Below are 13,516 nucleotides of genomic sequence, written 5' to 3'. Positions count from 1 at the left end.
TAATTATTAATTATTAGGCCTAATTCCCTCTTTTTCAATAAAAAGTATTTGATAAAGAAAACAAAATATGATTGGCTATAGGCTACCTAGAGGGATGTAAAGTTTGTTTTATAGCAGGTTTATAGCCACAGTGTAATCTGCATTGCTAAGAACTTGCATATTTGTTCATTAGACATAACTTTTTACTGTTACCCTTTATTGATTGAGTTATTGACAGAATTATTGACAGAATTATTTAAGACTAATACCACACCACCACATTTGAAGGGGACGATTATCTTACTATTTTACATCGTTCGTTTGTCAATGTTGCGTTCGTTTCTTCGAGTGGGGGTGGAAAAAGCAGTTTATTGTGACAATACTTTCGTTAAAACATGCAGTAAAGTGACATATTTAGATACATCCGAGTGTAATTGATTCAGATCACGGAAAGAAAGTAACGACCGCAAAGTGATTGTTTTTGGTCAAGGTTTGGTGCAAAATAATTTCCAAAGAAAATCCAAAGAATGGCGAGTTCATAGTGTTACCGGATGCACCTGAAGGCACCAGCGGAGGGAGGAGGAGGAGTTTGGCTAACCGTTAGCTGCTGCATGAACATTGTGAGCACACCCTGCCAACGAGCCAGTGTTAGCTAACGGCCACAAACATGTCGGGGAAGAGTTTTCGAGTTAGCGACGGGGACTGGATTTGTCCTGATAAGAAGTGAGTGCTGCTCTCATTTAGAATATATATTTCACGTACTAGCTGGTTAAATGTAGCAGCATCTTTTTGCTTTCATTTCTGGTCGTGCTAACATGCAAACGGTGGTTAGCTTAGGCCTTCTAGCATTTCACGCTGACTAGCTGAGTAAAAGAGCTTACATTTACCTTATTTTTTTAATTAATTGAGAGCCTTGTATGCAAAATAAACACGGGGAATAAATAAAACATTTAGGGTCGGGGAAATGTTTTGGATTTACGTGACAGGGAGTCTCCACAATAGTTATCAGTGTGCACAACAGACTCGTAAGATAGCAAGCTAGCTATCGTTAGCTTCTGTGGGGTTGGGTGAGAGTCCCCACTCACTATTGTGGGCGGTGTTTACAATGTTGTAGATGCCAAGTTGTCATGAGTTTAGAGTCTAACTTAGGTAGAGCAGTGACATGTTGCACAGGAACTGCATGAAAAATGTCTTCCGTGAACGACAAGCCAGCTGCAGTCGTCAGTGCACAGGCCTTTTACACAGACTGTCTGACAGACTAACTTACAAGCTAACGCTGTGGCACATGCACCATGAATAAACATACACCACTCATCTTGTAGCACACTCTGTCTGAATGATGAAGTAACAAGCTCACGTCCTATCTGTATATATAATGTATTTATTGTTTATGCTTTTGCAGGTGTGGAAACGTGAACTTTGCTAGAAGAACAAGTTGTAACAGATGTGGTAGGGGTGAGTCCTTTATTCTAATAATTCTATTTTGTTGACGCTTATTACAAAGCGTCAAAAAGAAGCTGTATTAAATACCGTTGTTTTGCTTCCACAGAGAAAACCACAGAGGCGAAGATGATGAAAGCCGGAGGAACAGAGATTGGGAAAACTCTGGCTGAGAAGAGCAGAGGCCTCTTCAGTGCAAATGATTGGCAATGCAAAACGTACTTGTTTATTGTAAATTATAAAGAACTACCAAGATGTTTGGTTAAACAGACACCGGCGCAAATAGACAAAGATTTTCCTAATGAGTAAAATACATGAGAAAACATGCATTTAGCAAGTCAAACATTGTTTTTTTGTCATTTTGAAATGTGTTGAGATATTACAGATTTATATTGTCCTCTCCTCCTGTCCTCATACAGATGCGGCAATGTCAATTGGGCTAGGAGGTCAGAGTGCAACATGTGTAACACCCCGAAATATGCCAAGCTTGAAGAGAGAACGGGTAACCCAACAAATATATAGTTTGCCAGTTTTTTGGTGCGCCTTTTGAAAGACGGGTGTTGATTGCCATTTGTATTTCCTCTTTGCCTTTCAGGTTATGGTGGAGGTTTCAATGAAAGGGAGAATGTGGAATACATTGAACGGGAGGAATCCGATGGGGAATATGATGAAGTGAGTTCTACCTGACCATTTACTGTTTTGATAATTGAAACAATGCAGCTGAAAGTAGCATGCAAGCATACAAATGTTTAGCAGGTAGAACTTGTGTCCTGAAATTAAAATGTCTTGATCAAAGGTCATTTTCACTGATACGGTTGTTTCTCTTTTTAATGTCCAAGTTTGGTCGGAAAAAGAAAAAGTTTCGTGGAAGGTCCGGCAGCACGCCGCCCTCAAAAGAAGGTGAAAAGGAAGAAGTAGCTAAAGGTCCAGATGACGAGGAAGATGACGAGGATGAAGAAGATGGTGACCTTTCCAAATACAAATTGGATGTAAGTTCTGTGGCTGGAGCTGGAAATTCATAAATACAAGTACTATAATATTTGCCAACAACAATGAAATATTATACACTTCCTCTGTAGGATGATGAAGATGAGGATGAAGAGGAGGGAGAAGGAGGAGGAGGAGGAGATGCCAAGGGAGACTTGTCAAAGTACGACCTGGATGCCAGTGATGAGGAGGACAAGCCAGCTAAGAAAAAGGGCAGCCGCTCGGGTTCGTCCCATTCATCTTCGGCCTCCTCCAGCTCCAGTTCACGGTCGAGGTCCAGGTAAAGGGTACAGGTCAAGGGTAACTCCAGGCAAAATGTCAGTATCAGCTCAATCTTCCTTCTGATTTACTGATCAACATAAATTACATGTTGTATTCTGCTAATTTGTTGTTGTTGTTTTTTTCCTCAACCCCTCCCCGTCTGTGACTGAATACTTTTTCTGTATATTGTTTTGAAACGCCAATGACTTGCACTTGTTTACATGTTTTAATTGTCTTTCTATTTAATGGGTTATTTCTCCAAACCCGTTTATGCTCATTTAGTCAGAATATTTGCTCATCCATTTTGCTATACAGTAAGGCAAGAACAGCTTTACTTAAATACTCAACATTTATATGCAGTTAAATCTGTCTTTGTATTGCCGTGTGAACCATCAACCGGTTTTTCTTGTTCAGGAAATATTGGAAAGGTTCTGTATTTTGTCTTTCAGGTCCCGCTCTAGAAGCTCATCCAGTTCCAGGTCTGGATCTCGCTCGAGGTCCCACTCCAGGTGAATGAGGTGACATGCACTCTCTCCCTTAGAGAGTGTATGTATGGGGCTGAAAGCTCCAGAACGGTCCTGTTCCCTAGCTTAAGTTTGAACAAAGACTGGATCCGGCTTACAGTCCTCTTTCTCACTCTGCAGATAGTCATGTTGGTCTGAAATCATTCGGAAAAATACTTAAAATGTCCTGAAGGTTTTCAATCATTTTGATGTACGGTTCTTTCAAGTTTCGATTAGGCCCGAGAGCTTAAAAAGTACGCGGAATGCGAACTACCTGAACTAAATTTGAATGTTACCGAGGCTCAAAAGTCTGAATAGGCATCTGGGGTCTTCATCAAGCATCTCACAGTGGTGCTGGCTTTCATTATGTCCAGAGGAAGCTAAACATTCTCTTCAGAGTCTTGGTTAAAATGTTCTCAGCACCACTAACCTATAGTTAAGTTCTCTTAATCAGAGAAGCTTGATAAATACCCACACTGTTGAGACTCTAATCTTGACCTTACTGACCTCGGTGCTTGGTTTTCCTCCAAAAGATCCAGCTCCAGGTCTGGAAAGGCCTCCTCTCCCCAGAAGAAGTCCCGCTCACCTTCCTCCTCACCTGAGAGGGGACAGAAGCGCAGTCGCTCCAGGTCCTCATCTGGAGAGAAAAAGCGGAGGCGTTCTAGATCACATTCGTCCGAAAGGTTTGGGTTTCTGTGGAATACCACAATGGCACTGTCTAATATTAGCCATCTGTCGCCTCGCTTAAGGGAGTTCAGATTTACAGAAATATGTTCACATTTTGCCTCGTTATATTGTTTTGACTGTGTACTTGTCTTAACTCTGCATAAGTGAGAGTTAATTGCTAAACTTGCTGACCTTGTTCTTCTTCCCATGGTGTTTGTGTGATTTCAGGCGCCGCGGCCAGTCCTCCGGATCATCCGATTCTGGCTCCAGTTCAAAAAAGAAATAATTTAATTACAGCCTTTTAAAACAAGTAAAGGAACCTTAGTAGAAAAGTGCATGTTGTGTTTCAAGGATACAACTACATAATTTCCATATGCTGTCCATTTTCCTAGAAAAGTCTAATTTCCCTAAAAAGCGACAGCAGCAACATGGCGTCTCTCTGCCGTTACCCATCATTACAAGCTCCCTTTTCAAAACCACATACATCCTGTGACTGTGTGTGTAACTGCGGGTGTCCAATAGACATAAATGTTTGGTTCCATAGAAAATCAGATATACTGTGAAGAGGCTGTGTGCCGTTTTAAACCCATATCTTCGTGGCAGTACATTTTATTCAACTCATCTGTGGGGAAATTGAAGTAAATATTTTTTGATTACTTTTATTTGACCACTTCATTTTTTTAATGAATGCTTTCTTTTTTTTAAAATCAAGGATGAAGTACTTAAGCACCAATTTACAATAATAGACGTAGCAATGAATTTTGGCCCCGTTGTATTTTCTTCATAAATATATATTTTGCTTTTTGTTTTCAAGGTAAGTATTTTACTTTATGATATTGCTTGTTTTAACTAAATGGCAGTCAATTCAACATTCTTTGGTTTAGGTGTTTACTGTTCTTTTCTTTACACCTTTGTCACCTGTTTTAACACTCAATTATTCCTCTTAATTTGTCTCTTGGGAAACTATTACATTCAAAAATAATATTTGTGCTCCAGATTAGTACACCCAGAATAACCAACACCGTACAGTATATCCAGATTCATGGTAGTGTGGCAATACTACTTTATTGGTGAAACAACTCAAATGTACACTTGTAAATAAACTCCTGTTGAAATGGTTTCTTGCTACTCCCTTGTACGTTTTATTTTTCCACAGTAAGGCTGGTAAGTAGACCTGGTATGTCGAGCACTGTTTTAACCCTCCTGTCGTGTTCGTTTCTTCCCCCCTTACTTTAGTGGTCCCGGTCACATTTGACCGGTCTTTTTTAACTGCTCTTACACATTAACACAAAAACCATTAATCATCACCAAGTTTTATTTAACACCTTTTTAAGCTGTAAACAATGTCTCAGACTAGTGGTTTATATGAATAACTGCTGTGAATAGACGCTGAAACTGTATCTCTAAATTAAATGAAACTGTTGTAAGGACATTGTTGACCGGAATATAGGCCTCCTGGACTCCGCATCCCACAGACTTTTTCTAGCCTCATTGTTTGACCGATATACTCCTGCTAGAATCGACAGAGCCATGTAGGCTTGGAGGTCTGGTCCAATGCTCTCCACGTGTCCACAAACACACGCCTCCCCTCCAGGTTTGTCATGTCCAGTATAATACCCTCAATGGACTCTGGTAAAAAGAGTTGGAAGCTGGACTTGATGTCATCCACATGAGATGTTGCATATCGTGTTGGCCCTGGCGTCATCCTTATTATGTTTTCATCTCTCTGCCTCCTCTGTCCTGGGACGATGAATACCAGAGCAAGTTGCCACCCTTGGACTGGAATGTCACCTCAGGTGCCACTTCCTTGCCATCTGTGTTGACTGGTAGTCATGATGGTAATGGATCGAAATCAGGATCAATGTCTTAAATTTTGAGACATCTTCCTCTATCTCTGGTTCAATCGGTTCAGAAATTAGATCCAGAGCCTCTGACAGAAAATGACCTCATCAGTCGCCTACTCATTGTGTTCACAGAGTAAAATGAGAGCAAGGCACAAATAAATGTTTATATGAAACATTGTTTAGTCTGAAAGGTGTGGTTCACGTGGGGGAGTGGGCACATAAGCGTGGGATAGAGATCGGTTCCCATAGCAAACACCTGATTTTTTTAGTTAGAAGTTTGAGTAGTTGAATATAGAATGGGCTCCACACTTTAGTGTTGTCGTTCTCACATCGGTCAACAGGTGGCACTTCTTACTCGTATTATACCGAGTTTATGAGAGGGACCTCGGGATCAACACATCGATGTCCTTAATATAGTGGGTAATTGCTCCAGGCCGAAAGTCGCATAAGTCAATTGCAGGCTATTATCTTCGACACCTGTTACCTTCAGGGGCTGATACAACATGCCGCGGACTGCATTCAAACTGGGTAAAATCGTTTTTACTGCAACATCTTGGACAGATGTTGGCGGCAGCCTGTTGCAAGATGCTGATGGTGATACTGTGCTGAGAAAGGAACCCGACCTACACGTGACTGTGGAGCCTACTGTTAGTTAATAGATTAGGTTGTAAAGGAGGTCTCTAATATGGGTTTTTTTTTCGTGATAGGAGTCTAATCTAAACTCATTAACAGTCTTATATATTGCTGTGATAAATGATGCAGACTAGGCCTACCATAATTGCCTTATATGTGAATTTCCTCATCACCAACCAGAGGTAGCGTATAGCTTAATCCCACATTTAATACTGCCAGTAAACCCCATCTGTTTTCAGATGCTCAATGACAATGTTTCAGTGATTTATCTGCTTAAGAGGCGAAGAGCCGGTTTGTTTATTCCCCTATCTCATGAGACAAATCTGCCTGTCTGTGCTCACTTCACTAAAATGTGATGATAATCTCTAGGAAATCGACTCGTGCGGGTCTGAAGCAGGTGCGTCTGCGATAGTGTTACACTTAAGTGCCGTACGTAGTCTCTACTTCTAAATAGACATTTAATGATCTCAGATCAAAATATCGCAGATGCCCGACAAGGTTTCTGAAAGTCAGGTTTATAATTCCAAAGTGTGTTCAGAAGCTTGTTTGCTTCCTCTGGGTGCGTCACAGTCCCGCCTCCAGTGCGTAAAAGACCCGACGCGCTTTTTACGCACTGCATTCAGTTGAAGCAATTTGATGAGGATGCCGGACACACGCACACGGTTTATCAGCTGCACGTAGACTTGTACTTTTTGAAATGTTGAATAAGGACGGCTGTGATTCTTTGGAGGGCTTGCAAAGCACAATTGGCGAGATGTTGGATTTTAACGTCTCCCAGTCATTGCGCGAAGGCAATGCCACCAATAATTCCAGTTGTGGATCCGTATCAGTTGGTTTCCCCATAACCATGATGATCACCGGCATGGTGGGCAACTCATTAGCTCTCATGCTGGTGTATATCTCGTACAAAAAGAAGGAAAATAAAAGGAAACGGTCTTTCTTGCTCTGCATTGGATCGCTGGCATTAACTGACCTTTTTGGACAGCTTTTGACAAGTCCAATAGTTATATCAGTTTACCAAGCTGGTCTGAAATGGGATCTTATCGACTCATCGGGCAGATTGTGCGCTTTTTTCGGTGTGTGCATGACAACTTTTGGCCTGTGTTCTCTCTTTTTGTCTAGCGCCATGGCAATTGAAAGGGCTTTGGCGATAACAAACCCCCACTGGTATTCCAATCACATGAAGACAAGTGTGACAAAGCAGACTTTGGCTGTCATATGGTGTCTTGTTTTACTCTTTGCGCTGCTGCCCACTGCAGGGGTCGGTGAATACACACACCAGTGGCCGGGCACCTGGTGCTTTATCAGCACGGGGGACAGGAGCAATATGTTTTTCGCCATCACTTTCGCTGTTCTTGGGATTTTCTCACTGCTTGTTACACTTCTCTGCAATATAGTGACGATCCGTGGCTTAATTATCCGGTGTAAAACAAAGTCTGGCACGTCTCAGTCTTCAAAGCAGTGGGAACGGCTGACCACGGAGACCGTCATTCAACTGTTGGGGGTTATGTGCGTCCTGCTGATATGCTGGTCTCCTCTGCTGGTATGTGTCTATGGGCGATTGCACCCTATACCTTTCTTACAATCAATAGTCCCATATAGCTGAATGAAACTGATGTTATACTACTAAATACTTTCTTTGTGTATCTTCTAATAATGCCTACATACTTTCTCTTAAAGTGGCATTCACTGACAGCTGTGTACTAACATGATAAATTGCCCTGTGTCATAATTCACAGTTTAATTGGGTTTTATTGTCAGCTGCCTGTCACAAGCAGCTGTGGATGTCTGGAGATGCTTCATTTCCCTTTGGCAGGATTGCAAGAGTAGACACTGCACACACCACACTTTTCTGTTTCCCTCAATCACTCATTCATTCAGTCACCCTCTGTTACTCTAATTCTCTTCTCTCTGCCCCACAAACACAAACCAGTCAGATAAATGATGTCATGTATGATTCTTTTGCCATGTAGCCATTTTCCATTAAGGAGCAATCCATTTAGCCGAGTCCTGTTTGGGGGGTCTGCTCAGTGTGCTATGAGGTCATATCAAACACATATTTAATAGTCCCACCAAGGACATTAATAGAAACCACAGCACTGTGTTAGCAGTGATGGCAGAGCGAGTTCCTAGAAAGTGAACATTATTCTGTTTATTTATATAATTTGTTTGGTACAGTATCTACTCAAAATTATCTTGAGAATAGTGACATTGAATATAAAAACTATTATCTCCCAGCCAACAAGTGTGCTGAGAGGCTTTCTCAATGGTACATTTTCACTGAAGAACAGAATTTGTCTTCATTGTCGTATTGGTTCATACAACTTGTGCCTGCCTCTCTCCTCAGGTGCTCATGCTGAGGATGATCTCCAACCAGGTATCCTCACACGACTGCAAATCAATCGCTAGCCGGAACGTCCAGTTAGATTGCAACTTTTTTCTGACAGCGATCCGCATGGCCTCCCTCAACCAGATTCTTGACCCGTGGGTTTATCTGCTGCTCAGGGAGATCCTCTTCCGCAAGTTTTGCATCGTGGCTAATGCAGTGTCCAACTGCTCCATCGACGAACGGAAGGAGACCCAGTCGGCCTTGGATGCCCTAAACAAGCAAAAGCAAGACAGCATCAAACCTTCATAAACCACAATGTAGCTAAGTCAACCTTTGACAGGGATTGCTATCTTGTGACATTGAAGTAGGGACACATTGGATGGAGGTGAAAATGCATATTGTCTTGGATGTGTCGTGAAAAACATGGGGACAACCTTTATCTCCATGTCGTCCACAGAAGGATATTGTGCAATGGGAGACAAGGTTATAGTCTTAATAGGAAGCAGCCAAGTCTGGTCTGGGCGCATTTGTTTTGCTTAAAACAAATTCCATTTAAAGTCACCTAACCAGCATAAGGATGCATGACCGTGTCACCTCTTGCATTTGGCTGCAGCGTGGGGGCAAGGAATCTCCTCATTGCTAGTTTTCAGTTTTGATAACATCTTCCAGACCCAAAAACTGAACATGGGTGACTCTAAATTGACTTAAATGGAAGTGATGCATCTCATGCTCATTTTAGTTTGTGAACTGAGTCATTGCTTTTAACAACTTGCAGCCATAAACTAGTTAAAGGAGAAGTTGTGTTTTTTTTGTGACTGTCTGTAAATTAAGAAATAAACTGTAAATGTGCTTATATTAAGTGGTAAATAGCATTGCCATATCTTACATGAAATGTAACCATGGTGGCCATTCAAAAGAAAAATGCTAATCCTAAACTGGAGCCAGTTGTTGATAAGAAGATTATTTATTAGTGTCTGTAGTAATAAGAAGTGAGTCGTTTCTGAATGCTGACAAAGCTACCTGCTTGGTACCAACTGTTGTACATTTTATAATATACTGTACGTGGTGTTCCTCGGCGAGCATGCCAGGACTATAAAATGTGAAGCTTTTAATTTGTCTGCGCTCTCCCTCCTGAATATGAGTGCACTGGTATATTTTTGTGCAAATGTTTCTCAGCAATTTATAGCTTCAATTTCACTCTTATGAAGAATTGTGTGAGGGAAATGATTTGGTGTGTTTAACATTATGAGATTATGGATAACAGAGTGACCTGATACTTACAAGGCTGTCAAAGTGTCATTGACAAATCCCTGCGCATTCCATCGGATTCATAGTATTCTTGTTCTGTTACAATACACAGTGTGTAATGACAAGTGTATCTAATTTCACCAGCCAAATGTTTATGGAGAGAAACAAACATCATTTGTGTAGTCTTTTGTCCAGTTACATCAACATAAGTAGAGAGAGCGGAGGTCTTTGGATACGAGGCTGACGAGAAGAAAAATAATGGAATGAAGGAAGCCATGTCCAAACTGTACAAATCACAATTTAAAAAAGGTTTAAAAAAAAGCTTTTTTTGGCATGCCTGAAACTGCTTGTTCAACAGCTCAACCCAATATATGCGGCTTCACAAGCTATCATCAGTATGTAGGCCTACAGTGTTAGGTATTCACATTAGTACACAGGGGCTGTATCCGCATGTTTAAACATCTTTTTTAGCTACTGCACGAATTCATGCTTTTAATTCTGGGGTGATTGACTCGGACATCTTGATTGTGTCATTTCGTATTTAAATGTTTGTTTCTTATCAGCCACATTGTGTCTTTGTAGCCTTGATGCTACCTCTAAATATAAGTCAAAGTTCATTTCTTTTGAATGGGTACAGTGCAATTCACCAGAGGTCTCAGATTTGAAATCAAGGTACTTTTCAATGAGGTGATTTGGTTTTAGTGCCAGATGACATAATGTCATTTACCAAGAGTGCACTAGGAAATCCATTTATTTTACAGTGATGTATGTATAATCTTTTATTTTCAGCTACGTTGTCATGTATAGCACTGTAAATGTATTTGAAGAGATCCAGTATCTCACTCAAAGACATATCAAGGATGGACACATTTGCTGTCATGGTAAACCTTTGTGTTATGGGACACTTATTCACTTTTTCACACCAACATCACTGCCTTCTCAGCACATCAACCAACAAGATTAGACTTATGTACACTCTGCTTTGCCCGGGCCTGCCTTTGCCTCTCAAATGTGAGAATACATACAAGCTCAGTGATAAAGCTCAGTGATAATGACCCTAAAGGAAACTGTTAGCTGCAAAAGCCATGCGTTAAAAAAACAAGTTATGTTGTTGTAGAGTTTATCTTGTATCGCTTCAGAAGCTGGTCTGTATTAGAAGACCCGCTCAAAAGATTAACTTTGGTTTCGAGCAAAAACAAAAATATCGAAGGAAACAAAGAAATTGTTCAGGCATGTGTTGCACACAAATCAATCATTATTATAAAACTCATTACCAGCTATGAATGTGCAGAAAACACCAGTGTATGCCTCTACAAGTGATGGATTTCCAGTGTTATCACACTAATATGATGACATTTTCATAAATGCTCCACTCATTGGGCTTGTGGCTCTTGTTCATCCTGCACATGTTCATCCTGTGCAGCAGTTAATATGCACTTCAACAGAAACATCTGGGGTTTCGTCCATGCATTGAACAATGATTACATTTGTTCTCAAGCTGCATTGGGATATGGAGGATACAGAGGTTTACAATTGACTCAATCACCTTCCATATGAATCTGCGTCATGTAATAATCTCAGTTCCCTGTCCAGGAGACTCTGACGCTTCCTGTTCAGAATAATCAGAATAATTACGCAAAGGAATATCCCCATGAAGCTAATTGGCCTATATTTGGTTTGGAATTTTCCAGTGTGTTACATCCCACCCAACTGCCACTGGGGAGAGGAAAATGGCAGAATAACAATTTATTCTTTGTAAAGAGAAAATATGATACATTTCCACTCTCTTTAAGGCACGGTGTTTACGAGGAGTGCTTTTTGTGGTTCTGCCCTAGAGTTTCAATATTAATGTTCATTAGAACCAGGGGAGACACACATGACATCATAAATTCTGCAAACTCCAGTTTATTGATCCAAACAGTGTAATCTTCATATAGACGATGATAGAATGATAGCTTCATTAAGAGGTCAGTTAGAATTGAATTTGCCCTCTAGTCCAAACATATTGCATATTGATCTCCAGCTTGATTGTACGGACTGTGAAGGTTTGCTCACATGCTTGAATCCTGTCCATTTGTATAAGGAACAGGCTATTTCAGCAGGCAATTACACAAGAGAGTCCTGCATTTACAATTACTGTGTACAAGTACATAATGATGTTGAAAAATACTTTATGAGGTCCAGAGAATCTGGTGTTGCCAGCTGGCACCATCTCTCTCACTTAAGTCACTAATGCATGGAAGTGATTTACTGATTGCCTCATGAGCTGAGGAGTCACTTGATGTCTTGAGATTTTAAGACAATAAGAGATTGTTTACAATAAAAAAACGTTTGATCGTTTGATATTTTTGCATTTTTGCTCATGCTCATATTTTTCTACACCCTGTAAAACAATGTTGTAGTATTCAGATGATTACCTTATGGCCCTGTGGAGAAAAATATTGTGCCATAATAATAATTTTGACCATCTCTATAGGTTAACTCTGTGGTATCAGGAATTCAAAGACTGGCCCAGCTACTGTAGTAAACTGATAAGGTACATGATGGTTCTTTGCTGCAATTTGGAGCTGCCATCGAGCCAAGTCGCCTTGCAGGGCTTGTAGAGCAGTCTCTCAAGTCTATTTAAAGAGTGCATGATGCGTAGCACAAGTGTACACATAACAATGGAAACAGGTTTGGCTCACCAGTCATGGCTCCACTCATGAATGTTAATACATACCGGATGCCTATTATATGTCCATCTTCTTATCTTTTGTTCACAATACGCCGCTGCTTTTGAATGTTTAACATTAACTCTTTAAAGTGAAATGTCTCCAAACTCGCTAGCTACATGCTTTCTACTGTTATGCGCTGTACATTTTGCAACCTTTTTGTTCCTTCAGATATCTTTGACATCTGTCACAGATGGGCTTACATAACATGTTGCTAAGATGAAAAGAGAATTATCTACCTAACTATCAAAGTGTCCTTTTGCTATTTTATGTCTTTGTCCTCTACTTGACTTGTCTCAGTTCAACATACACCTTTGATTCATTTTGCAGCAGTGTGCTTGGCTAATGTGGTGGTGTAAAGTTATAATTCCATTAAAATATTTTACAGTGTTTTACAAGTAGTGTGCCTCCCGGTTGAACTGTGGTTAGGCCGAGCCATATATGTATAAAATATATAAAAAAATAAAATAAAATAAAAAAGAGGAATGGATGCGTTCTGGTGCATTGTCTAAACTCAAACCATGAAAACACTTATGTCCGCTGGTTGGCTTTGTTGGCTTTAATACTCTGCTTGACACTGCTTGTCCTTTGAGAATGATGATTCAACTGAGAATGATGTGAATGTATTTTCATTGGTGGATGTTTCAGACACTGTGAATCTTGTTGCTGCTGTGCATTTCAAAGCATGTAGAGGCTTCTATTGTTTGTTGGACCTATAGTGCAATGTGTTTCACATGAGTTAATAAATGGAACAATCTGGTACGAAACACTGCATGAATTAATTTCATTGAGAGGTGTGATGCATGAGACTAAGGTTTCTGGATGTTTCTGTTTAATAGTGCAATTTATGTATGTATGAATATATATTGCATTTAATATGCTACATATCATATACAAGACAAACAATATTCACTG

At 40.4% G+C, this 13,516-nt stretch overlaps 2 protein-coding genes across 4 annotated transcripts; both read left to right on the top strand.

Moving 5' to 3' along the window:
- The first annotated feature begins 561 nt into the window (after positions 1-561).
- On the top strand, positions 562-4,964 carry zranb2 (zinc finger, RAN-binding domain containing 2). Of its 3 annotated transcripts, XM_031863827.1 has the most exons (10): positions 565-702; positions 1,382-1,434; positions 1,529-1,637; positions 1,839-1,921; positions 2,015-2,091; positions 2,259-2,408; positions 2,499-2,686; positions 3,117-3,176; positions 3,704-3,853; positions 4,065-4,964. In XM_031863827.1, the coding sequence occupies exons 1-10, from the start codon at positions 647-649 to the stop codon at positions 4,120-4,122; spliced, it is 984 nt and encodes a 327-aa protein (XP_031719687.1). In that variant the 5' UTR covers positions 565-646; the 3' UTR covers positions 4,123-4,964. The 3 variants fall into 3 exon arrangements, with proteins under 3 accessions (XP_031719686.1, XP_031719685.1, XP_031719687.1); XM_031863826.1 differs by having other exon boundaries at positions 562-702; positions 1,382-1,428; positions 3,704-4,964; XM_031863825.1 differs by having other exon boundaries at positions 562-702; positions 3,704-4,964.
- A 1,992-nt stretch (positions 4,965-6,956) lies between these two features.
- On the top strand, positions 6,957-13,190 carry ptger3 (prostaglandin E receptor 3 (subtype EP3)). Its single transcript, XM_031864091.1, has 2 exons — positions 6,957-7,856; positions 8,661-13,190. Exons 1-2 carry the CDS (start codon positions 7,011-7,013, stop codon positions 8,949-8,951), a joined length of 1,137 nt encoding a protein of 378 aa, XP_031719951.1. The 5' UTR covers positions 6,957-7,010; the 3' UTR covers positions 8,952-13,190.
- The last annotated feature ends 326 nt before the right edge of the window (positions 13,191-13,516 follow it).

Source organism: Anarrhichthys ocellatus, unplaced genomic scaffold (assembly GCF_004355925.1).
Source record: "Anarrhichthys ocellatus isolate YVR2014 unplaced genomic scaffold, GSC_Weel_1.0 scaffold30, whole genome shotgun sequence".
In the NCBI taxonomy this organism is placed as follows: Eukaryota; Metazoa; Chordata; class Actinopteri; order Perciformes; family Anarhichadidae; genus Anarrhichthys; species Anarrhichthys ocellatus.
Note: the sequence above shows the minus strand (reverse complement) of the source record. Positions and strands in the feature narration are given on the sequence as shown.

Coding starts and splice junctions, on each gene's coding strand:
- zranb2 (XM_031863825.1), top strand. CDS start 647: ATGTCGGGGAAGAGTTTTCGAGTTAGCGACGGGGACTGGATTTGTCCT. Junction 1,638..1,838: donor AATGATTGGCAATGCAAAAC/GTACTTGTTTAT, acceptor GTCCTCATACAG/ATGCGGCAATGTCAATTGGG. Junction 2,092..2,258: donor CCGATGGGGAATATGATGAA/GTGAGTTCTACC, acceptor TTAATGTCCAAG/TTTGGTCGGAAAAAGAAAAA.
- ptger3 (XM_031864091.1), top strand. CDS start 7,011: ATGTTGAATAAGGACGGCTGTGATTCTTTGGAGGGCTTGCAAAGCACA. Junction 7,857..8,660: donor TATGCTGGTCTCCTCTGCTG/GTATGTGTCTAT, acceptor CTCTCTCCTCAG/GTGCTCATGCTGAGGATGAT.